General features: G+C 37.9%; 1 protein-coding gene and 2 pseudogenes across 4 annotated transcripts; all 3 read right to left on the reverse strand.

The window, feature by feature from the left end:
- Positions 1 to 1,876: 1,876 nt before the first annotated feature.
- LOC113681981 (acid-sensing ion channel 4-A) lies at positions 1,877 to 6,765 on the reverse strand. 2 transcript variants are annotated; one of them, XM_089208534.1, is made up of 7 exons: positions 5,992 to 6,765; positions 5,397 to 5,617; positions 4,347 to 4,503; positions 3,644 to 3,706; positions 3,217 to 3,403; positions 2,509 to 2,600; positions 1,877 to 2,290 (listed from the first exon to the last, which is right to left on the reverse strand). In XM_089208534.1, the coding sequence occupies exons 1-7, from the start codon at positions 6,629 to 6,631 to the stop codon at positions 2,181 to 2,183; spliced, it is 1,470 nt and encodes a 489-aa protein (XP_089064660.1). In that variant the 5' UTR covers positions 6,632 to 6,765; the 3' UTR covers positions 1,877 to 2,180. The 2 variants fall into 2 exon arrangements, with proteins under 2 accessions (XP_089064660.1, XP_089064661.1); XM_089208535.1 differs by lacking the exon at positions 3,644 to 3,706 and having other exon boundaries at positions 2,036 to 2,290.
- A 3,532-nt stretch (positions 6,766 to 10,297) lies between these two features.
- LOC149044528 (acid-sensing ion channel 4-A-like) lies at positions 10,298 to 16,388 on the reverse strand (annotated as a pseudogene). Its single transcript, XR_016187368.1, has 6 exons — positions 15,604 to 16,388; positions 15,009 to 15,229; positions 13,955 to 14,111; positions 12,816 to 13,313; positions 12,112 to 12,203; positions 10,298 to 11,892 (listed from the first exon to the last, which is right to left on the reverse strand). The product of XR_016187368.1 is annotated as an acid-sensing ion channel 4-A-like (transcript).
- Positions 16,389 to 19,038: 2,650 nt separating this feature from the next.
- Positions 19,039 to 25,610, reverse strand: LOC149044529 (acid-sensing ion channel 2-like; annotated as a pseudogene). Its single transcript, XR_016187356.1, has 7 exons — positions 24,825 to 25,610; positions 23,936 to 24,156; positions 22,491 to 22,647; positions 21,475 to 21,537; positions 20,862 to 21,045; positions 19,874 to 19,965; positions 19,039 to 19,277 (listed from the first exon to the last, which is right to left on the reverse strand). The product of XR_016187356.1 is annotated as an acid-sensing ion channel 2-like (transcript).
- Positions 25,611 to 25,920: the final 310 nt, after the last annotated feature.

Consider the following 25,920-nt stretch of genomic DNA (forward strand, 5'->3'; position numbering starts at 1 on the left):
TAGCAACATAAATGTCTGAAATGAAAAGCACGACATTGCTTGCAAAAAAGGCACAGTCCAGAGGACACGGTGAATCCATAGTGTTTCGGTAAAAGCGTGTTGTAGACCATGGAGAGTAAAACTGTATAGAAAGTGACTGAATCATTCTCTTATTGCACCTGCCATGGACACGTTTTCGTGACTCTCCGCGTAAAATTCTTGGTCAATTTTGCTGTGCCTACATGCTGTACTTCGTTTTGGATCCTGGTAGTGTAATTCGATTTCTGACTTTTCTTGAAACCATATTGCTACTTGGTTGAGCTCTCAGGCCGTTCAGACTTATAATCTTTCAATTATTAGCAAGTAAACAAATCGGCTCGGCAATTTGTTCATTATTTTGTAGCTTACGGCACACGTGTCTTGAGTATGACTTTCTGAATGAAAAAATTCTCAATTGCCCGTTGCTATTTAACTTCGTTCGACACCAATTCTCCTCCTGGAATGGAAAGTGGAAATCCAGAAAAAAGACCTCAAAGAAAGGTAATTGTGCCAAACCTGTAGTTAAAAGTTTTATTAAAATCCTGACAGTGGAAATAGAGATAAAAAGATATGTTGACAAAATCAATTGAATCAATTTCAATTGAAATTCAAATTAACATTTTCAAAACACTTTCAACTGAAATGCTCCAGAACAGCAAAGGTTCTGGAAAACTATTCACATTTGCTCTGTTTGTTCAAAAAAGCTAGCCGGTCACACGGGCTAACATTTGCGTTGATGCTTACTTTTTGAAATTAAAGTCGTTCACCGTAGTGGAATAATGCATATGAGCCTGAAAAAAGAGGCATATGGGAGTTTTACCAAGTCTATTCAAAGTTTTCTTCTCTACTGGAACAAATATTCTTATTGGCTTCTTTTCCCTTTACTTTCAAGATTCCCGAAATTGCAACAGAAGTGCAAATTAAACTGGTTCCTAACTTGTAACTTTGGCTTTTAAATCTTAGACAATTCTCCACCCTTAAGATTTAGAGGTTGCATTTGTATCCTTTCTGTTTTGAAGGCACTTGAAAGATTAGAAGGAGGCCTACTTTGGGACCTCGAGTCGCCGTAGCTTTAGGCGACTTTGGGCGACTTTAGCAAAATTGGCACAAAAAATATTGCGACTTTAGGCGATTTAAGGCGACTTAAGGTCTCAGAGTAGGCCTTTACATTCTCTAATCGCAATGACATTTTCAGCGATGTTTTACCAGGAGGAAAATGCCTACCATCCATAATGTGAACTTTATATTGGCATTCTGTAATGGTTTAATTGTGGAGACTAATCTTTCTCCTTTTATCTCATATGCACAGTCAGTGGTTATTGAGTTCTTCGCAATCAACCTTAGCACCTCGCGTATGAATAACAAATTGATATGAACGATATCCTAAACTCGAACAAGCTTATTAGCAACTCCGCAGAGAACATGTTACTAAGTTAGTGCAAACATTAATAGAACCTCTCTTTAAACAACTAGTCTTGTATTTGAATACCGAAGTGACTTCATAAAACTACTTCCTATCCAGTCTCTCCAACTACTTTTCTAGCTGCAGAAAACTATGATTGAAGTGGAGTGGATAAGGTCAATTGGGGAGGGTTGAACCCTTATGACATTGCGTAACCAATAGCAACCTAAGGAAACTTAAGGTGGCTTAAGGTGACTTTAGGCGACTTAAGGCGACTTAAGGCGACTTAAGGTGACTTAAGGCGACTTAAGGCGACTTAAGGCGACTTAAGGTGACTTAAGGCGACTTAAGGTGACTTAAGGTGACTTAAGGCGACTTAAGGCGACTTAAGGTGACTTAAGACGACTTAAGGTGACTTAAGACGACTTAAGGTGACTTAAGGTGACTTAAGACGACTTAAGGCGACTTAAGGCGACTTAAGGCGACTAAAGGCGACTTAAGGTCTCAGAGTAGGCCTTGAAGGCGCTCTTTAGAATACTTTTTATTTGGGGGAGACATGGCACAGTACTTAGTACTGAAGAATTTTGATGCTGTTGACAGTCTCCTTTGCTCTCTTCTCTTTCCACTTACATTTTTGTTTTCACTTGATTTTGCTTTGCATCATTAGCATCTCATTCAATTACTAACCCATATAAAACACAGTTCTATGGAAAATGTTTTAGTCTTAAAAAACGAAACATGTTCTGAAGTGAAAAAGTGTTCATCTCAACCCTATTTGTATTCTTACGATACCAAGTATGACGTCACAGAACTCAAGCACTGTCAGGAGACTGGCACCGACACAAAGACCAAGTTGACCGCCGATTTCGCCTGAGAATAATAAAAGAGACAATTCATTCATGTTAAAGAAACCTGCTTGACAGCAAAGGCTCGAGATGATGTACCGCGGCTTTAGCGTGAAATTTCAGCAAATGGCGTCTTTATGAGTAACGGAGTGCAGTATAAGCACAAGTTTAAATACAAAATAGACACTTATCCTCAAAGATTAAGAAGAAAGTTGATGTTTACATATGAAGAGATGAACTTACCTAACAAACTTGCCAATTCATAGGCCGGTGTTTCCTCAATAACCTGGTAATTCAAATCCTGGAAATAAACACGCAGCTCTAGAAAATTCTGCCTGTAAAAATAAAATTACTTATTGAATTATAAAGAATAAGGTGGATTCCGGTTCAATCAAATGAGTTTATAATAGAAAAACAGAAATCCATTAATTGATCAAATAACAAAAGGTGATAATGAACAAGTTGTTGACAGACAAATTTGCTTAACCTTAAAATTAGGTCAGTCAGCCTGAAAAATAAAAATTCGACCCACACTCAGGAACAACCCACAAAAGTTTTAGTTTTCTGGAATTTTTGAGGTGGACGAGGGGGAAGTCGGAATCGTCGCAGGAGAGGGGGGGGGGGGGGGTCGGGTTTAAGCCTTACTTTCCACTACTTATTAGACTTGTTCTCTTTGCCTTACGTTTAACTCCTTGGGTGGGCTATATCTATAGTCAACTGGTATGTTTAAAAGCCCCATTAGGGAAGAGGTAAGTTCACATAATCATTATTATCATTGTTAATACTTACATTAGCTGTGATCGCGACACAAAATTTTTTATCTTTTTTTTTCCTCAAGATCGAGTTTACAGGAAAAGTGAGTAGTCACAATCAGAGTTTATCTTTACCGTATATATATAGCTTCCATAAACGTTAGGCTTTGTCCAACAAACTTAATTTACATACGATTACCTTAACCATTCTTGTGTTTGTTTGATTTTTTCTGGTGTCCAGTAAGTGTTATTCTCCCCTGCTTTGAAAAACCGCGACAAATATCCTTCGCTAGGGAACGCAGCGTATGACAAGTAGGGTTCATAGGAAATCGCACCACAGGGCACTGGACAATCACACTGATTTTTCTTTAAGGTTTGAAAGTTAGCTGGAATATGAAATAATGAGGAGGCAATGGCATCATGTTGCTCAAATATAAGAAATACATCAAAAGCCCTGAACGGATAACGCTATCCAGCAAAAAAGTGTCTAAAAAAAAAAAACAAACAAACAAACCAAAAAAAAAAAAACAGGCGTGCTGCGCTATCCAGGAAATGAAGATTTATCCAGTGGATAGTGAACAGCCGAGGCCAGAAGTAAATTGGAAACATATATGATATACACGAACCTTGAGCTTTAAGAAGGCAAGTCAACTCTTTTTTGGTTTTGCAGGGTTTGGTGCCGTTCAGTCCTGTTGAAACAGGATGTAATTTAAGAATTTACGGTGCGAACTTATGGCACTAGCTGGTGCATGAACAGCAATGTGTTGAATTACTAAAGGCACGCTCGCACAACGAATGTGAAGCGGATAAGTTAATTGAATAGTTATGAGTTGCCCTAATGATTAATTCTTTACTTTTCAAAGTTCCTAGTTTCACAACGGTGGAGAATACGTCATTTTTCCCTCTCTTTATGTTGTCTGCCTCACTATTTCGTATCAACCAAAAATTCGTCTCGAGCTTAAAAGGTTTTCAGAAGTCTATTAAGGGTATGATTTAGGTATAAATTTCACACATTTTTCAAATGCCACTACTTTGGTTTAAGGTCTATTCAACTTTTCAACCTTGCAGAGAGAATTCCAAGCAGTCTTATCACCCTCTTGACCAAATTTATTTAACGTCACCTCTTCATTGCAGACAGGAAAGTATCAGTTCGGGGATTACTTTCTTTCATGAAACGTTAGCAAACTTCCAGAAGATTTCTGAGTGAAATCCCTCCTCCTCCCCCCCCTTCCCCCCCTTGAATGTCAATTTGTAAGTGTATTATCGTTCCAAACCAGAAATTACCAAGGTAAGCTCAATAATTAAGAAGAGTGTCATTTGAAAACTCACCAGACATTTCCATGTTTCTACAACCGCATTCTTTTATCAAAGACCTGGCCTCACAGAGCGACAAACATGATGAAATTGTGTACGTCGTGTGATCAGTTATGGCATCCATCTTTCCATCGTAGCAGTTGCTTTCGTACGGTTTTGGGAGATTTATAACCTTCAACAAGTAGACGGAGGGATGGTAAAGCTCAAGGATTATTTTGTAGAACGAATTTATTTTTTGTTTGACTTATGATTTGATACAACAGACTCGAGCCTTAAGTGATCCAAGGGCCCTCTTTGAGGCAGACCCAAAGCTTCCAAAAGACATTTAAAACTGAAACAAAAACAAAAAAAACAAAAAGAAAGAAAGAAAGAGAGAAAGAAAGAAAACCTCGAGGTGTTTCAAATTGGAAAAGGGATGTAGGAAAAAAAAATTGTTGCCTTTTTTTTGTCACGTTTAAATACTAATGTGAAAATTGTTTCATAAGCTGTGAACAAGAAATATCTGAAAGCCATTTTCGATTACGTCTATTTAGTCCACGTATTCATAGTCGTAAGTAACAAATCACTGCTGATTTCGAGATGTACTTTTAACAAAGTGATTAAAAAAGAACGATGAGATTGTGTAAAAAAAAAAGAAGATAACGTGGTCTCAGGGGCTTGCTGATCAAGTAATTAATAAACTAAATTAATGATCTGGATTGCAATCGGTCGTAGGACTGTCCCGATTGTGCTCGTAAAATGCTGGAAAGTTGCTCACCGGAATGCTTAAACTATGCTAAAGAGATGCCAAATCCAAAAAGTTGCCAGCTCAATTTCTTGATATTCTAATATGAACATTAATTAAGTGCTTTATTTTTCGTTCTTCACAATAAATGCTAACATCGGTCAAGAAAAAACAGCTGGAACCTAGCTTTAAGGAGTTGCTCGCAAATAGGGACGAATTTTAAGGATACTCCAAACGTCAAAGCTTACCCAAAAGTTGCCGAGCACAATCGGGAAAGGGCCCATTCGGTTGCTACGGTTATGATATTTACACAGACCGCTCTCCTTCCTTATATAACTTACCCTCTTTTTTCGTATCCCTGCAAATACACTTGTGCCAGGACCAACAGAAAATCCAAGCCGACCAACTATAGGCAGAGTATTCTGACGATGAACACGAATCTTGAGGCCGGCACTGATTGCTTGAATTCCAAAATATTCATATTGTTGTACGTTCAGTATCAAAGAAAGTCCAGAGTCTGCTCCTGCCTCATTGACCTTCAAAACACTTTGACCATCCTTCCCTGAAAAATCTGAGAATCAATCACTCAATCCATCCACCCATTGGTCGGTCCGTCCCTCCGTACGTACGTAAGTCCCTCAACTTATCCATATTAATAATTTATAATCATTTAAAGTAAACAATTTCACCGAACATGAATTTTTCCGTCAAACAGTAATCGTAACAGTGATCTACATGGATTAAATCTTTGCGTCTTGGCAAACGTTCCAGATCACTCGGTTGTAATTATATATCGACTTGAAAACAACAACAAAATAACACAAATTACAGCCCTGATGCTTCGAAAATAAAGCATCTGCATAAATAATGAAGACCTTGACAGATTCTCAAAGAAAAAAAGAAGGCTTGTTAAGATAAAAAAATCCCAAAGCATACCTGAATTAAATGTGTGGCAAAGCCCCATAGAGGTCAAAACTGGAGTGAAATTCCTGTAATCGCAGGTCTGTTTACCGTTCCACCGACAAGAATGCATAGTATCATTGATTTGATGTCCCGCATCGAATAAAAATTGTGTTAAGTTGGTTAGTGTGCTGAAGTCTACATTTTCATATGTAGCTCCACCCAGTCCTAACCAAGTCAAATGTTTAACAACAGAACTTCTGTACTTGTTGAAGTTGCAAATAGTCACGGCTGGGAAATGCGGCATCGAATCGTATTTCAAACTGACTTTTGTGGTGCTTGGGAAGCTGAAATACTTCTTTAACATGCTGATGGACTGATATGAAAAAAACGCAATTGCCGTCAAAAGAAACACAGCCCAGAGAATGCGACGAATCCTCGATTTACCGGTAACCACATAAGATAAACCATGAAGAGTTGCATTTTCCACGAAACCATTCCATAGTTGCCTGATTGCAGACGTCTTGGACGCGTCTTCGCCAGACACGTCGTTACCCTCGGGGTTGATTTCGTTCCAAGCTGTGCCATTTATTTTTGAATTATTTCGTGGTAATCCTGCAGTTCCTGACATCTCTAAAACAACAAAACCGTCAGGTTGAATTTTCGAAGCATTCATTTTTTGTTTTTTTTTTTAATCAGAATTAGCCAACTTTGAATCGTAGCTTTGCCTGCTTGTATGCGTGCGGTGATTTTAATACCAATAGCAGTAGTTTATCTGCTTTTAGGAGGGCCAGACCAATCACACAGCGGCATTTTTTATCATACGTGACTAAATATGAATATTTTTACTGTCGACTTTGAAATTATCGCGACTGAATAACAGTCGTGATTGCCTGGCGACTAATGACAAAACACTCAGTTCTTAGTAAAAACAACAGCTGGATACACAATAATAAAAATGCGAAAAAAGGAAAAAATGGAAAGCGAGGTAGCAGAAAATCACTTTTGATGATCCTCATTTGACAAAATGGAATTAAATCGAGAAAAACAGATCTCATTTTAATTTGAGTCATCAACGCTACAGGACTTTTGCCAAGGTCAAGTTTTAAAACCTTTTGTTGGCGTCACGAATCCTATTTTTTTAAATTTCTTTTTTAATTTAACAATTTGCCAAAGGTAGGTAAACTTACAATAGGACAAGTTTGTCCCCTACCTGGTAAATTACCTTTCTCTAACCCCTACAAACAGACAAAATTGAAACCCAACCGACTTATAAGCCCCCATGCTAGGAAATAACAACATATATAATCATTGACGAAAGAGAAAAAGAAAAAAAAACTAGTTGATTAACATGCACAAGAATTAAGAGCATTGAAACGACGAGGGAGAGGGAAGAAATTACAGGCCTTTCTGATCAATCCTCTCTGAAATCCTTAGAGAGGATAGCATCCACTGCTTCCTGATCTTATGTGTTCAATCAATGGTTAATGATTATCAGGGATAAAAAGTGTTGCAACAGATTAAGGTTTTTTGGATCAATGTGTCAGTTTCTGAGTAACTGCGCACCTGCTTGTCCTCTAGCCCAACAACAGTTGACTTGAAGTTAGTCAGGGTTAATATTAGGTTAGGGAAGAGGTGGCTCAGATACTGCTCAGATAAGCTCAGACATGCTGAGGTACTGCTAAGATACACACAGATAAGCTGAGATACTGACATTGATCTGGTTTTTTTTATAGCAAGCTTGCTATTAGTTTACTGATTTTGTAAAGACTTGCCTTGTGCTTATGATTTTCTAACTTTCCTGTTGTTTGCTCAAAGTTCTTCTTTGGTTTTGTGTGAGAAAAATGTGCCCTTTTGAGTAACTTGCTTTAATAACCCTTTAACTCCCAAGATCTCATTAGTAATTCTCCTAACTGTCTGCTATACAGTTCTTGTTTTGTTAGTTTGGAGAATTTAGTATTGAATCAACTTACAGTCCCTAATTTAAATGTTTCTTTATTCTTAACAGTTGTGTGCTTGATATTGTATTAATATTGTAAGGAGAAATTCTATCTTGGTCACTCATGGGAGTTAAAGGGTTAAGTAGATCTAACTGGCTCCTTTTTTAACAGATGTTTCTGAAATTCACTAAACATTTAAACACATGCACCATGTTATTGAAAATTCACTTCCATTCAAAATACCAAAAGGACTTATTTCTTCATCTTTTAGCGTTCATAATAGATGAACACCAATAAGAGTTAATCTTTTGTATTTGCAAACAACAACAACAACAACACTTGATTAATAACTCTTTGCTCAAAGGCTTGTGTTTACCATCAAAAGGAATTGCAAAATCCCCCTTTAAGACCTAAATATAGTGCAATAGCTCAAGAATATTCTAGAACTTAATTGTCACGCAACAACTAAGGAATGTTTGAGGTCACCACAATCTCATGCCCAGTCGAATTTCAATAGCACCAACTATAACGTTAACAAACTTCAGTGCGGTCAAAAGACTGGCACCAAGACCAACTCTACTGCCAATCTCACCTAAGTAGGGAAGAGATGGAAGAAAGTCAAAGAGCACTGATATGAAATTAACATTTATGACTTTGGCTTTCTTACCAATAAAATTTCCACTTAAGCTTTCTCAAGTGCATTTGTACAGTTGAGAGTTGGTTGAGGACTATGTTAACTGACATCTTTCAATCTATGATGATATACAAGTCATTTTGATAAATTATGAAAACGGGGCTTCTCTTGTTTTCTGCTGTGCAAAAGCTAAGAAAGGTGTCATATATGATCTAAATGTTTCTTTGAAATTGAAAAATATGCAATACAACTATTAATAGCAATTCTATTTAGAGAAGAAATCTGTCGACCGGAAAGCAGGAAATCGCAGGAAACCGCAACATTGGGGAGGGGCAGGTGCGCAGCTGCTCAGAAACAGTATGGAGATAGTAGCTTGGCAAAACAAAGAAAGGAAACAACAAAGGGAGTTACTGGATGCGAAAATAACAACATCAGCAGCAAATAGCGACAGTAACAGGTTTTAAGCCCGCAAAAGGAGACCAAAAAATTTGTGTTTCAAAAAAGTTTCGAAGTCATTGATCTTACCTGAATTAAACGTGTTGCAGAGCCTCATGGGAGTCACAACTGTCCAGTGATCGCATGTTGGTTTTTCGTTCCAAAGACAGCTGTGCATTAATTAAGTGTCATCGATTTGATGACCCGAAAGGTGAAGAAATTGTGTAGGGTTCGAGATTGTATAATCGCGTAACCCTTTAGCCTTTAAGAGTGACTAGCATCTAATTTCTCCTTACAATATCACCACTGAATCAGACATGAAGTTATGAGAATGGAGGAGATGATCACCAACTAAAGCAACTCTTGACTGTTAAACAAATTCTCCTTGTCAGCCTCTTTGGAAATGTATGGAGAACAGTATGGAGAAGATGCATAATGATCTAAGAGGGTAAAGGGTTAAAAATGCTCTCAGTTGAAACAGTACCTTGTATTATTGACTTAAAATACTGGTAAAAAAAGCTGATCGCTCCCATTTACTTTAGCCACAGACTTTCTGATTATGTTAAAGTTGCAGACAGTCACGGATGGAAAATCCGTGATGGCCTCGTGTTTCGAACTGACTTTAGTCGTGACCGGGTAGTTGAAATACTTCTTTAGCAACATAAATGTCTGAAATGAAAAGCACGACATTGCCTGTAAAAGAAGCACAGTGCAGTGGACGCGGTGAATCCATAGTGTTTCGGTAAAACGTGTCGTAGACCATGAAGAGTAGAACTGTATACAAAGCGACTGCATCATTCTCGTATTGCACCTGCCACGGACACGTTTTCGTGACTCTCCGCGTAAAATTCTTGGTCAATTTTGCTGTGCCTACATGCTGTACTTCGTTTTGGATCCTGGCACTGTAATTCGATTTCTGACTTTTCTTGAAACCATATTGCTACTTGGTTGAGCTCTCAGGCCGTTCAGACTTATAATCTTTCAATGAAAATCAATGTTACATAATGTGGAAATGTTAACCTTACCTAGAAACGGTGTTTTTAATTTGGCGTTGTTTTTAGAGCACAGGCACTCAGTATTGTAATCATAGAAAGGAAACACCTATACTCCTCTGATAATCATAACACTTCTTTGAGGCAAGTAAACAAATCGGCTCGGCAATTTGTTCATTATTTTGTAGCTTACTGCACACTTGTATTGAGTATGACTTTCTGAATGAAAAAATTCTCAATTGACCGTTGCTATTTAACTTCGTTCGACACCAATTCTCCTCCTGGAGTGGAAAGGAGAAATCCCAAAAAAAGACCTCAAAGAAAGGTAATTGTGCCAAACCTGTAGTTAAAAGTTTTATTAAAATCCTGACAGTGGAAATAGAGATAAAAAGAAATGTTGACAAAACCAATTGAATCAATTGAATCAATTTCAATTGAAATTCAAATTAACATTTTCAAAACACTTTCAACTGAAATGCTCCAGAACAGCAAAGGTTCTGAAAAACTATTCACATTTGCTCTGTTTGTTCAAAAAAGCTAGCCGTTCACACGAGCTAACATTTGCGTTGATGCTTACTTTTTGAAATTAAAGTCGTTCACCGTAGTGGAATAATGCATATGAGCCTGAAAAAAGAGGCATATGGGAGTTTTACCAAGTCTATTCAATGTTTTCTTCTCTACTGGAACAAATTTTCTTATTGGTTTCTTCTCCCTTTACTTTCAAGATTCCCGAAATTGCAACAGAAGTGCAAACTAAACTGGTTCCCAACTGGTAACTTTGGCTTTTAAATCTTAGACAATTCTCTACCCTTAAGATTTAGAGGTTGCATTTGTATCCTTTCTGTTTTGAAGGCACTTGAAAGATTAGAAGGAGGCCTACTTTGGAACCTTAAGTCGCCGTAACTTTAGGCGACTTTGGGCGACTTAAGGCGACTTAAGGCGACTTTAGCAAAATTGGCACAAAAAATATTGCGACTTTAGGCGATTTAAGGCGACTTAAGGTCTCAGAGTAGGCCTTTACATTCTCTAATCGCAATGATATTTTCAGCGATGTTTTACCAGGAGGGAAATGCCTACCATCCATAATGTGAACTTAATATTGGCATTCTGTAATGGTTTAATTGTAGGGACTAATCTTTCTCCTTTTATCTCATATGCATAGCCAGTGGTTATTGAGTTCTTCGCAATCAACCTTAGCACCTCGCGTTTGAATATCAAATTGATATGAACGATATCCTAAACTCGAGCAAGCTTATTAGCAACTCCGCGGAGAACATGTTACTGAGTTAGTGCAAACATTGATAGAACCTCTCTTTAAACAACTAGTCTTGTATTTGAATACAGAAGTGACTTCATAAAACTACTTCCTATCCAGTCTCTCCAACTACTTTTCTAGCTGCAGAAAACTATGATTGTAGTGGAGTGGATAAGGTCAATTGGGAAGGGTTGGACCCATATGACATTGCGTAACCAATAGCAACCTAAGGAAACTTAAGGTGGCTTAAGGTGACTTTAGGCGACTTAAGGCGACTTAAGGCGACTTAAGGTGACTTAAGGCGACTTAAGGCGACTTAAGGTCTCAGAGTAGGCCTTGAAGGCGCTCTTTAGAATACTTTTTATTTGGGGGAGACATGGCACAGTACTTAGTACTGAAGAATTTTGATGCTGTTGACAGTCCCTCCTTTGCTCTCTTCTCTTTCCACTTACACAATTTGATTTTGCTTTGCATCATTAGCATCTCATTCAATTCCTAACCCATATAAAACACAGATCTATGGAAAATGTTTTAGTCTTAAAACGAAACATGTTCTGAATTGAAAAAGTGTTCATCTCAACCCCATTTGTATTCTTACGATACCAAGTATGACGTCACAGAACTCAAGCACGGTCAAGAGACTGGCACCGACACAAAGACCAAGTTGACCGCCGATTTCGCCTGAGAATAAGAAAAAGAGACAATTCATTCACGTGAAAGAAATCTGCGTGACAGCAAAGGCTCGAGATGATGTACCGGGGCTTTAGCGTGAAATTTCAGCAAATGGCGTCTTTATGAGTAACGGAGTGCAGTAGAAGCACAAGTTTAAATACAAAATAGACACTTATCCTCAAAGATTAAGAAGAAAGTTGATGTTTACATAGGAAGAGATGAACTTACCTAACAAACTTGCCAATTCATAGGCCGGTGTTTCCTCAATAACCTGGTAATTCAAATCCTGGAAATAAACACGCAGCTCTAGAAAATTCTGCCTGTAAAAATAAAATTACTTATTGAATTATAAAGAATAAGGTGGATTCAGTTCAATCAAATGAGTTTATAATAGAAAAATAGAAATCCATTAATTGATCAAATATCAAAAGGTGATAATGAACAAGTTGTTGACATACAAATTTGCTTAACTTTAAAATTAGGTCAGTCAGCCTGAAAAATAAAAATTCGACCCACAATCAGGAACAACCCACAAAAGTTTTAGTTTTCTGGAATTTTTGAGGTGGACGAGGGGGAAGTCGGAATCGTCGCAGGAGAGGGGGGGGGGGGTCGGGTTTAAGCCTTACTTTCCACTACTTATTAGACTTGTTCTCTTTGCCTTACGTTTAACTCCTTGGGTGGGCTATATATATAGTCAACTGGTATGTTTAAAAGCCCCATTAGGGAAGAGGTAAGTTCACATAATCATTATTATCATTGTTAATACTTACATTAGCTGTGATCGCGACACAAAATTTTTTATCTTTTTTTTTCCTCAAGATCGAGTTTACAGGAAAAGTGAGTAGTCACAATCAGAGTTTATCTTTACCGTATATATATAGTTTCCATAAACGTTAGGCTTTGTCCAACAAACTTAATTTACATACGATTACCTTAACCATTCTTGTGTTTGTTTGATTCTTTCTGATGTCCAGTAAGTGTTATTCTCCCCTGCTTTGAAAAACCGCGACAAATATCCTTCGCTAGGGAACGCAGCGTATGACAAGTAGGGTTCATAAGAAATCGCACCACAGGGCACTGGACAATCACACTGATTTTTCTTTAAGGTTTGAAAGTTAGCTGGAATATGAAATAATGAGGAGGTAATGGCATCAGGTTGCTCAAATATTAGAAATACATCATAAAGCCCTGGGCGGATAACGCTATCCAGCAAAAAAGTGTCTAAAAAAAAAGAAACAAACAAACAAACAAACCAAAAAAAAAAAAAAACAGGCGTGCTGCGCTATCCAGCAAATGAAGATTTATCCAGTGGATAGCGAACAGCCGAGGCCAGAAGTAAATTGGAAACATATATGATATACACGAACCTTGAGCTTTAAGAAGGCAAGTCAACTCTTTTTTGGTTTTGCAGGGTTTGGTGCCGTTCAGTCCTGTTGAAACAGGATGTAATTAAAGTATTTACAGTGCGAACTTATGGCACTAGCTGGTGCATGAACAGCAATGTGTTGAATTACTAAAGGCACGCTCGCACAACGAATGTGAAGCGGATAAGTTAATTGAATAGTTATGAGTTGCCCTAATGATTAATTCTTTACTTTTCAAAGTTCCTAGTTTCACAACGGTGGAGAATACGTCATTTTTCCCTCTCTTTATGTTGTCTGCCTCACTATTTCGTATCAACCAAAAATTCGTCTCGAGCTTAAAAGGTTTTCAGAAGTCTATTAAGGGTATGATTTAGGTATAAATTTCACACATTTTTCAAATGCCACCACTTTGGTTTAAGGTCTATTCAACTTTTCAACCTTGCAGAGAGAATTCCAAGCAGTCTTATCACCCTCTTGACCAAATTTATTTAACGTCACCTCTTCATTGCAGACAGGAAAGTATCAGTTCGGGGATTACTTTCTTTCATGAAACGTTAGCAAACTTCCAGAAGATTTCTGAGTGAAATCCCTCCTCCTCCCCCCCCCTTCCCCCCCTTGAATGTCAATTTGTAAGTGTATTATCGTTCCAAACCAGAAATTACCAAGGTAAGCTCAATAATTAAGAAGAGTATCATTTGAAAACTCACCAGACATTTCCATGTTTCTACAACCGCATTCTTTTATCAAAGACCTGGCCTCACAGAGCGACAAACATGATGAAATTGTGTACGTCGTGTGATCAGTTATGGCATCCATCTTTCCATCGTAGCAGTTGCTTTCGTACGGTTTTGGGAGATTTATAACCTTCAACAAGTAGACGGAGGGATGGTAAAGCTCAAGGATTATTTTGTAGAACGAATTTATTTTTTGTTTGACTTATGATTTGATACAACAAACTCGAGCCTTAAGTGATCCAAGGGCCCTCTTTGAGGCAGACCCAAAGCTTCCAAAAGACATTTAAAACTGAAACAAAAACAAAAAAAACAAAAAGAAAGAAAGAAAGAAAGAGAGAAAGAACGAAAACCTCGAGGTGTTTCAGATTGGAAAAGGGCTGTAGGAAAAGAAGAATTGTTGCCTTTTTTTTGACACGTTTAAATACTAGTGTGAAAATTGTTTCATAAGCTGTGAACAAGAAATATCTGAAAGCCATTTTCGATTACGTCTATTTAGTCCACGTATTCATAGTCGTAAGTAACAAATCACTGCTGATTTCGAGATGTACTTTTAACAAAGTGATTAAAAAAGAACGATGAGATTGTGTCAAAAAAAAGAAGATAACGTGTTCTCAGGGGCTTGCTGATCAAGTAATTAATAAACTAAATTAATGATCTGGATTGCAATCGGTCGTAGGACTGTCCCGATTGTGCTCGTAAAATTCTGGAAAGTTGCTCACCGGAATGCTTAAACTATGCTAAAGAGATGCCAAATCCAAAAAGTTGCCAGCTGAATTTCTTGATATTCTAATATGAACATTAATTAAGTGCTTTATTTTTCGTTCTTCACAATAAATGCTAACATCGGTCAAGAAAAAACAGCTGCAACCTAGCTTTAAGGAGTTGCTCGCAAATAGGGACGAAATTTAAGGATACTCCAAACGTCAAAGCTTACCCAAAAGTTGCCGAGCACAATCGGGAAAGGGCCCATTCGGTTGCTACGGTTATGATATTTACACAGACCGCTCTCCTTCCTTATATAACTTACCCTCTTTTTTCGTATCCCTGCAAATACACTTGTGCCAGGACCAACAGAAAATCCAAGCCGACCAACTATAGGTAGAGTATTCTGACGATGAACACGTATCTTGAGGCCGGCACTGATTGCTTGAATTCCAAAATATTCATATTGTTGTACGTTTAGTATCAAAGAAAGTCCAGAGTCTGCTCCTGCCTCATTGACCTTCAAAACACTTTGACCATCCTTCCCTGAAAAATCTGAGAATCAATCACTCAATCCATCCACCCATTGGTCGGTCCGTCCCTCCGTACGTACGTAAGTCCCTCAACTTATCCATATTAATAATTTATAATCATTTAAAGTAAACAATTTCACCGAACATGAATTTTTCCGTCAAACAGTAATCGTAACAGTGATCTACATGGATTAAATCTTTGCGTCTTGGCAAACGTTCCAGATCACTCGGTTGTAATTATAGATCGACTTGAAAACAACAACAAAATAACACAAATTACAGCCCTGATGCTTCGAAAATAAAGCATCTGCATAAATAATGACGACTTTGACAGATTCTCAAAGAAAAAAAGAAGGCTTGTTAAGATAAAAAAATCCCAAAGCATACCTGAATTAAATGTGTGGCAAAGCCCCATAGAGGTCAAAACTGGAGTGAAATTCCTGTAATCGCAGGTCTGTTTACCGTTCCACCGACAAGAATGCATAGTATCATTGATTTGATGTCCCGCATCGAATAAAAATTGTGTTAAGTTGGTTAGTGTGCTGAAGTCTACATTTTCATATGTAGCTCCACCCAGTCCTAACCAAGTCAAATGTTTAACAACAGAACTTCTGTACTTGTTGAAGTTGCAAATAGTCACGGCTGGGAAATCCGGCATCGAATCGTATTTCAAACTGACTTTTGTGGTGCTTGGGAAGCTGAAATACTTCTTTAACATGCTGATGGACTGATATGAAAAAAACGCAATTGCCGTCAAAAGAAACACAGCCCAGAGAATGCGACGAATCCTCGATTTACCGGTAACCACATAAGATAAACCATGAAGAGTTGCATTTTCCACGAAACCATTCCATAGTTGCCTGATTGCAGACGTCTTGGACGCGTCTTCCCCAGACACGTCGTTACCCTCGGGGTTGATTTCGCTCCAAGCTGTGCCATTTATTTTTGAATTATTTCGTGGTAATCCTGCAGTTCCTGACATCTCTAAAACAACAAAACCGTCAGGTTGAATTTTCGAAGCATTCATTTTTGTTTTTTTTTTTAATCAGAATTAGCCAACTTTGAATCGTAGCTTTGCCTGCTTGTATGCGTGCGGTGATTTTAATACCAATAGCAGTAGTTTATCTGCTTTTAGGAGGGCCAGACCAATCACACAGCGGCATTTTTTATCATACGTGACTAAATATGAATATTTTTACTGTCGACTTTGAAATTATCGCGACTGAATAACAGTCGTGATTGCCTGGCGACTAATGACAAAACACTCAGTTCTTAGTAAAAACAACAGCTGGATACACAATAATAAAAATGCGAAAAAAGGAAAAAATGGAAAGCGAGGTAGCAGAAAATCACTTTTGATGATCCTCATTTGACAAAATGGAATTAAATCGAGAAAAACAGATCTCATTTTAATTTGAGTCATCAACGCTACAGGACTTTTGCCAAGGTCAAGTTTTAAAACCTTTTGTTGGCGTCACGAATCCTATTTTTTTAAATTTCTTTTTTAATTTAACAATTTGCCGAAGGTAGGTAAACTTACAATAGGACAAGTTTGTCCCCTACTTGGTAAATTACATTTCTCTAACCCCTACAAACAGACAAAATTGAAACCCAACCGACTTATAAGCCCCCATGCTAGGAAATAACAAAATATATAATCATTGACGAAAGAGAAAAAGAAAAAAAAACTAGTTGATTAACATGCACAAGAATTAAGAGCATTGAAACGACAAAATTTTACACAAACTATTTTAAAAGAACAGATGTCGTCTTGATTGAAAACTTTGCTAAGTCTTCGATAAAAGAAAGATTTTTAAATTTTTTGACGAAAGACGGTAGTTCCTTTTCAGCTCTTATGTTATCTGGTAAGGCGTTCCATATGTTACAGATTCTTAGAAAAAAGGAATCTCTATAGAGTTAGGTTTTAGCTTTCTTGTTTCTGAGAACAAGACCAGTGTCGCCTCGGCGCAAGCGCCCACTACAAAACTCAAAGAAATCGTTTCGTTTCTTTTCAGATCAATTAAACCTAATTTTTCTTTAAATAAAAAGACAATGTCTAGTTATTCCAGCCAATATTTCAGGGGAAGTAAGTTCAGTTCTAATAGACGTTTATGGTGGCCGAGGGCTGCCACTCAAAATTTTACAATTTTTCAAAGATTTAATAAAAAATAAAAGAAAAAATAAATCAAAACTGAAAGTAAAATGGAACGTGACTGCAAAACAAAGGAAAAAGAACGATTGAACATGTTGAAAGTAAATTGAAGTAGCAAGCAAATTTAAAAGCAAAAGTAATTGCATTATCAAAGTAAAATTCATTTCAAAATTAAACTGAAATCCAAGGGCAATTCACGGAAAAATAAAAATAAATTGAAAATCAAATCAAAACAAAAATCTAAGTGAATATCGCTGTGGCCGAGGGTTGCCACTACCATGATACTGTGCGGGCGTGATTGTATGTCCCATCGTGCGTTGTGTCCATATACTTAAGTTGTGAAGTTGTTTTGAGCTTGAGTGATTTAAAAGAATTTTCTGGTATTTCGATGTCAGATTTCAGAGAGGCCTTGTGGAAAAATAATGCCGATCTAAAAGAGGCTTTGCTGAAATATGTCGGGCAAAGATTACAAAGATGAGAGATGTTAGATTTCCTCACTCGTGACTTTCCGCTTTACGCGTGGAGTCTAAGGATGCTTGATAGAAGGCTTCGTCATTTTGACATATTTTTCAATGATAGTGCTGTTAAAGTAGATCACGTTATGAAGGCATTTGAAACTGAGCCAAACGGGCCTGGAAAGCTATTGGAGTACCACGCAATGCACAAAAAAATAACGCAATAGTACTTCAAGTAGTTCCGGACGGAATACCGGACCACATCGATAACTTTCCAGAGCGATAGGACCTTGAAGACTGTGATAGGTGGTATACCCATGTAAAAAAAAAAAAAAAAAGAAAACAAAAAGGTGTCTGGGTGACCCTTAATAGGAAGTGGAAGAGGAATGAACAGAAAAAGAGAGGCATGCAATGGCACTGAGATAAACAAAAAGTTTCCGTTGGTCTGAACCTATGAGACATTAACCCATTGACACCTACGTGTAACGCGTTCCTATCCAAAAGTTAAAATTTTGGAGAAACCGGAAAAGCAAACACAATGCCCGATAAATTTTTATAAAACATCTTTTCTCAAAACCAAGCTCCAGTGAAAGATGACCTTATTAATAACTTACTTTCAACAAAAAAAGCGATAGATGCATATTAAATTTTTACTCTAAAATCAAGATAAAAGATAAAAATCGGTTGATCTTTTCGCACGTTTGTAAACAAGTATGCGGATTGGATTTCAAAGTGAAAGTGCAAATTTGTCAGTGTGTGGAGAGATGTCATGTTACATGGAATTTACAAATAAGAAGTAAGATGAAACTGACCAAGGAACGTTTCGGAAAAAAAACTTTAATAAAAACAGTTCTTGATTTTCTGTTAGGAAGGAAAAAGGGCGAATTTCTTTCCACCAACACATCCCCTCGCCTCGAATCCGTCGGGATCTAGTTCGGTAAAGTTGATCTTTAATTACATTTAAGCCATGCTCTTGCCTTATGTTTTTGTGCATTGCGCGGTATCTCGATAGCTTTCCAGGCCCGTTTGGCTCAGTTTCAAATGCCTTTATTACTAGATCTACTTTATAAGTACCATCATTTAAAAATAAAGAAGTTATGCTTTGGTTAAACATTTATGATGAAAGAGAAGACTCTCGCTAAGTTTAAAATGGCCCAACTGGTTAAGCTTGTGATTCACGAGGTTACTCGTAGCCACACAAGCTTGCTGAAGCTTATGATTTTGGGGGCGATTTGTGTGTCTAGAGGCTAAATTAAATCTCTTCGGCTACAGAGGCCTCATTTCTATTTTTTAATAGTAGTAAAGGGCCTCGCTGAAAACTATCATACGGTTCAGTCTGTGAGTTTATCTAAATCCCAGCCGTATCCCGACGATAGTAATTATGACGTCAAAGAATTCAAGCACGGTCAAGAGACTGGCGCCAACACAGAGACCAACTTGACCGCCGATTTCACCTGTGGTGAAAAGCAAGCATTAAGATCTTAGTCTTTTTGACCTCCAACAACAGTTATAATGTGATAAACTAGGATCTTTGTATAATGTTCATTGTCACTGTTATAGGCATAGCGGTCAAGGTTTTGAAGAGGAGAGAGACTATGGGTTCCTTCATTCGGGGAATCTTTTGTATAGGGTTAACCTCTAGAATATCCTCTTTCGAGAGACACTTTTACAATTTTATTTTTCATTTTCCTTCTCTTGAATAAAGTATTGCCATTCATGATCGATAGAAAGGAGAAAATTGTCGGCACGATATAGAAGTAATTTGCAGTTGAGAAACACCGGGATTATAACCAAAGTGACGTCACTTTTGGTCTGGACCTTCTCCAGAGGCCTGGCAATTAAGCACCCAACCGTCAAGTAGATCATTTAGTTCTAAAAGTGACAATTAGAAAGGAGCAGTCAGTCTGACAGAAAATTAAGCCATCCCGGAGCTTTGCTCAACGAAAAATTTGATTGCTCCGAAATGACTAAATCTTTTTATCCCATACGACTGGACCATGCACTTCATGAGATCTTAGATCCAATTTGCGGATCTTACGCCGACACGTACCTAACAGACTTTCATAGCTATAAGCAGGTATTTCCTCGATGACTTGGTAATTGAGTTCTTGAAAATACACGCGCAGTTCCAGCTGATTCTGGCTGTTGAAGTATTAAATATGAAACAAAAAGTTAAGTGCAGGTAGCCGGCTACAGGGGTGGAAAATCTTAATCCTCTATTTAATTTCACTGACGGTCCAAATGGCGTGGGGCCGTGGACAACGCTCCCCTCGTATCCCGCGATCAGATTTTTTCAGGTGTCATTTCCCAAGTGAAATGTCAGCATTTTCTGATTTTACCGGCTGTTCATATAATTTCAGTTTGGTATTATATGTACCTGACCCCAAGAGACTTATGACTCACAAATCATTGAGAGAAATTGTATTTCGAACTTTGTGTGATAGCGAATAACAAAATGACCTCAGATGAAAAAAGCACGGCGGACCTCGAACCCATGCCCCCTTGGAGCTCGGTTAGGTGTTACTACCAACTGAATTATTGACACTCCTCGCTGGGAGTTAAGAAAATTATCTTTCTAAATTCAGTTTCACCTGTGAGGATCGATATCATTCTGTTACTTGATATAACACTAAGCTCGTCATTGAAATGAGAGAAATATGGCTAATTGAGTCGCATCTGGTCATATTTGGGGGCTTAGGATATCCCACGAAATTTTAGTTCAAGGTCCACTTCTAAGTAGCTTATTTTTAACTCTTAATGGAGGCCATTTGTAGTTACAATTAAAAACAGTATTAGGAACCGGAGGATAGAGGATGTTTTCATTCACTACCGTCCTCTCCTACCGTGAATCTGATCACTATGTACCTCATTCAGCGTCCAAGCTCGTTATTAACCTCCCCAAACTTTTATCAACCCTGGTATACCTAATTCAGGGTCAACGCTCGCTAACTTTTGTTTGACTTTTGCTCATCCACTTTAACTTTTGTTGCTCCAGGGCTCAACACAATTTTCACCTTTCGAAACTACAATACGATTACCTCATTATTTCTTGTTTCTCTTCCAATGAATCTGTTGTAAAATTGGGTCCTCCTTGTTGTTCGATATAATTAACGAGAAAATTGTTACTCGGAAAGTCAGCGTATGACAATATGGGATTGTAGGAGATTGAATCACAAGGTACTGGGCACTCACACTGGTCATCTATTCTACTGTGAAAGTTGCCTGAAAGAAGCAATAAAAACATTTTCACATAACTGAATTTTTGACCTTCCCAATACAAGCGAGTTCAAAATCCCATTGTCATGACATTGTGAGAGGGCTTGTGGATGGGAGGAATCCTCCTGTAAATGCTTTGAGGGTATGCAGTGAAAGGCTAAGGAAGTATTCCAGTTACGTCTTGGCCTGCCTCATTCATTTGTGATGACAGGCAGTTGGAATTGGAAAGTAAATGAATCTTGATGAAACACTTGGTATACTCTCGTTTGTCAGTCTCTTACTCAGACCTTCTACGGCCAAACGATTGAAAGTGTACATTTCAGTTACAATCACACGGTAAGATCTGGATACGAGATTATTCGTTCTCAAATACACGCGATTTAACAGATTTTATCATAACCATTATAAAACCAAGTAATATAAATGTCTACATACTCATCTCTCTCTCCAGGCAATTTTTGATTTCGCGCAATCCACACACTTTGGTGTTGTTTATGTCTGTGAAAAAACCGAGAGAAGCAAAAATTAACAAGAGCACTGATTTTCTTATAGGTTTTTATAAAAAAATTTACCCCAATTTTTCCGCGCACGCCGGCATCTATTAATCTGATTGGTAAGTGGTCTCCTCGCCTCAAACCCCCAGTTGAAGCCCTATCTCTCGCCCTTGCACCCATGAGGAATGGGTCGAAATGACGGCTGACACTTCAGAATACGTACCTGTAAACTTTGGTATGATATTATTTATGCGCAAAAGTGTGTAAAGTTATTCACAGGCGCTCAATTTACATTTAGCAGTATGATTTTTAATAAGTCATAACCCAATAACAAGAGTATTATTGATACGAAATAATGGTTTTGCAAAAATGACAAGCTAAAATGTTGAGAAGGACAAACACTGGTACAAATGCATTGCTTAATTTTTGAGTTTCTCACGAATACCTGTCATCTAAAAGACCTAACAGTTTGAGCAAGAAAAAGAATTAACGAACCTGAATTAAGCTGAGTTTTTGCTTGGGGATCAAGATGTATAATTTGTAACGAAGTACATCATATCAGAAGCCCCATCGGCTCCTGAGCATTAGCAATTAGTCACTAAATTGGGAGTGGTGAAGCAGCGAGGTTGATATTCACCACTAGCCACTGACTCTGAGGCGATTTATTGTCTTAGTAATATTAGATTAAAATATTAAAATCTGTCTGATGATCGCGTAAGCGTGAAACTCATCAGAGTCACAGAAAAGTTGTCTTATTGATTTGTCCAACTTTCAGATATACCACACTCTGCGAACATATCAAGCACTATACAGAAAAGATAGACTATAATCAAGATTTACATATATATAGATAAGATCCCCAACGGGCATAAAAGTGTGCGTCCTAGGCCGCTGATCTGATGAGCGCCTACTCACAGACTAACAAATGGTTAGCGAAACGCACCTTTAATGACTTACCCGGCATCAAAGCGTCCCTGCATCCACACTTATTAATTACAAAGTTGGTCACACAAATCTCTTGGCAAGAAGGAATCGTGTACTTGTTATAGCCAGGTATGCTAGTAATCTCTTTGTCATGGCAGTTTCCCTCATAAGGTTTTGGAAGATTGAGTGTCTGTGGTTAAAAAAAACTTCAATTTCAGAGCAAATTTCAATTGAGTTTCGAAAGAATTCTGAGTTTCTGTGGTTAACTCCATCATGCCCCTTATACTTTGTCCATAAAACTAATCTACCTCCGACGCGAGAGAATCTTGAGAGTGCGCGAGATACTAACGAAACTATCCATCGAAAATGAATCCTAAAGGGCACAAGAGACTAACGTAACATTCCATATCAATGAGAACTCTGAAAGTGCTCGAGATGCTAACGTAACAATTCAATAAGAAAGAATCCTTAAAGTGCGCCAGATACTAAGATAGCAGTCCATTGAAAGAAGATCGTAAAAACGCACGAGATAATAACGTAACAATCCATTGAATAAGAATTCTAAAAGTGCGCGAAATACCGACGTAACAATCTACTAATAAAGAATCCTTAAAGTTCACTAGATACGAATGTAACAGTCCATTGGAAGATAATCCTAAAAGTGTGCGGGATACTAACGTAACAATACAATGAAAGAGAATCCTTAAAGTGCGCCAGATACTAAGATAGCAGTCTATTGAAAGAAGATCGTAAAAGCGCACGAGATAATAACGGAACAATCCATTGAATAAGAATTCTAAAAGTGGGCAATATACCGACGTAACAATCTACTAAATCCTTAAAGTTCACCAGATACGAATGTAACAGTCCATTGGAAGATAATCCTAAAAGTGTGCGAGATACTAACGTAACAATACAATGAAAGAGAATCCTTAAAGTGCGCCAGATATTAAGATAGCAGTCCATTGAAAGAAGATCGTACAAGCGCACGAGATAATAACGTAACAATTCACTGAATATCAATTCTAAAGGTGCGCGAGATATCGACCTAACAATCTAATAAAAAAAAATCCTTGAAGTGCACCAGATACAAACGTAACTGTCCATTGGAAGATAATCCTAAAAGTGGGCGAGATACTAATGTAACATCACAATGAAAGAGAATCCCAAAAGTGCACGAGATACTGACGTAACAATCCAGTGAATGAGAACTCTAAAAATTCAAGAGATGCTAACGTAACAATCGAATGAAAAGGAATCCTAAAACTACGCGAGAAACTAACGTAACAATCGAAAGAAAGGGAACTGCAAAAGTTCTCAAGACATCCTAACTTTTCATCACCTTTCTGCTCGAAAATGTATAGATGTCGTGAGAGGAAACTTAAAGGTTAAAGCAGTTCCACTTGTTAAGCCCATGAGCTGACAAAACTAAGTTCACATAAAAAAATCCGACAGTATTAGACAATGTAATCTATTACCCGTAATTTTTTTAACGCTGCAAATGTACTCGTACCAGGACTCACAGCAAAGCCAAGCTGAGAGACCAGTGGCAGAGTCTGCTGATCATGAACAAGAACTTTGAGGCCAGCAGCATATGATGCCGTCCCGTAATATTCCTCTTGTCCAACGTTTAATATCAAGTGTAATCCGCGATTGGAACCTCCCTGCTTCACTCGCAGTATACGTTGACCATCTCTTCCTGGAAAAATATAAAAAAATAACCAAAAAAGTTGCAAAAGAATACACAGAGAAAGAACAAAAAGCCCTACAGAACGCTCCGTCATGTACGGTAAGATCCTGAAAGGAAGATAAATGATGCAGAAAGAGAATTGGTCGCAACATATTTGCCCGTATCAATGTAGTCTCCTTCGCTGCCGTTCAGGGATGTCATACAACATTCTACTAAGCCTGGATCAGCTGCTTCCACTCGAACAATGCTTCTCTCCAAGGATGGGCCAATCGCAGACAGCCTTCCATTTTTGAAAAGCTTCTCGCGCCAGTTTTGCTCCTTGAGACTAGTCCAATCACGCCTTGATTGTGCTCTGTTCTGTTGCAAAGCGCGCTACTTCTTTCAGTTCGGGTTCCTTTTCGTTGTTCTGTATCCGGTTGAAGCTAAGAGCTCGTTTTTATTTTCGTGCTATAGGTTATGCCAGACTTGTGAGTCAATGTTAAAAAAAAAAGCTAGGAGATGGTCGGATACTGTACATATTGGCAGATGGCGTGATAGCTTTAGTTCTGTGTTTGTTCTCTGATAAAACACGCTCTTTCAACCAATGGAAGCGCTCGTTACATCCGAACTTTATTCAAAATGCAAATTAAACTCGTTGTTGACTGTGTTTATTTATTTTTAATATTCTTAAAATTTACCTGAGTTGAAAGTGTGGCAAAGTCCCATTGATGTCAGAACGGACGTGAAATTCCTGTGATCGCAGGTCGGTTTTCCGTCCCAAATGCAATGTCCAACAGTATCACTGCTTTGGTGTCCTGCATCGATGTAAAACTGTGTGATGTTTAAGTCATGATATTTGTTTAAGTCAATGCTATCATTGACATCGTACAAGCCCATTTTTTTTATCAAAAGATGCATGAATTTGGGGCAAAATTTCTTCATACACTGACGTTCTAACCATAGACCTTTTGAACACGTTGAAGTTGCAGATAGTCACCGCTGGAAAAGTCGGCATGGGGTCGTATTTCAAACTGACTTTTGTCGTGACCTGGTAGCTGTAGTACTTCTTAATCAACTTGAAGGACTGAAATGAAAACCACATCATTGCAAGCAAAAGAAGCACAGCCCATAGAAAGCGACGCGTTCTGGTTGAGCTGGAGAAGACGTGAAGCAAACCGTGAAGAGTGGACGACTCGACAAATTTATTCCATGTTTTCTCGATCTCTGCTTTCTGACTCGAGACTTGAGCAGTCTGACCGTCAGAAGTGTGGTTAACATCACATGACTTGCCTCGCTTTGAATATTTTGTTTCTTCCAACTCTGTTATAGATAATACAGGATCCATAGTGGACCCTTGTCTTCCCCTAAAAACTATTTTCGTGCAATCATGGGATAAATTTGACAGAAGCACCTGCTTAAGTACTTTGATCAATATGAATAATTGGGCATCATTTGTTTATTTGCAATTTAGCTTCACTGAAATGATAAAATCCGAGGTGGAAATTTAATACGGTTCTTTTCAGAACCACCCCGGTTCTTTTCAGAACCACCATATTTATTAAAGTCACTGATGACCAACACTGTGTGTCCTTTTATTTGCTTGAAATCGTATCAGTAACTGTGATAAAAAAAATTGTTTCGGGAAAATGTTCGCCTATAAGACGCACCCAAACTTTGGCGGTAATTTTTAGTAGAAATTAGGAAATTCTTGAAAAAAATGGTGCGCCTTATAACCAAATAACTACGGTATGTTGTTTAAAATTATATATATATAAATACTTTTGTTATAACAGG

The sequence above is a fragment of the Pocillopora damicornis genome, chromosome 6 (genome assembly GCF_964200805.1).
Source record: "Pocillopora damicornis chromosome 6, jaPocDami1.2, whole genome shotgun sequence".
Classification (NCBI taxonomy): domain Eukaryota; kingdom Metazoa; phylum Cnidaria; class Anthozoa; order Scleractinia; family Pocilloporidae; genus Pocillopora; species Pocillopora damicornis.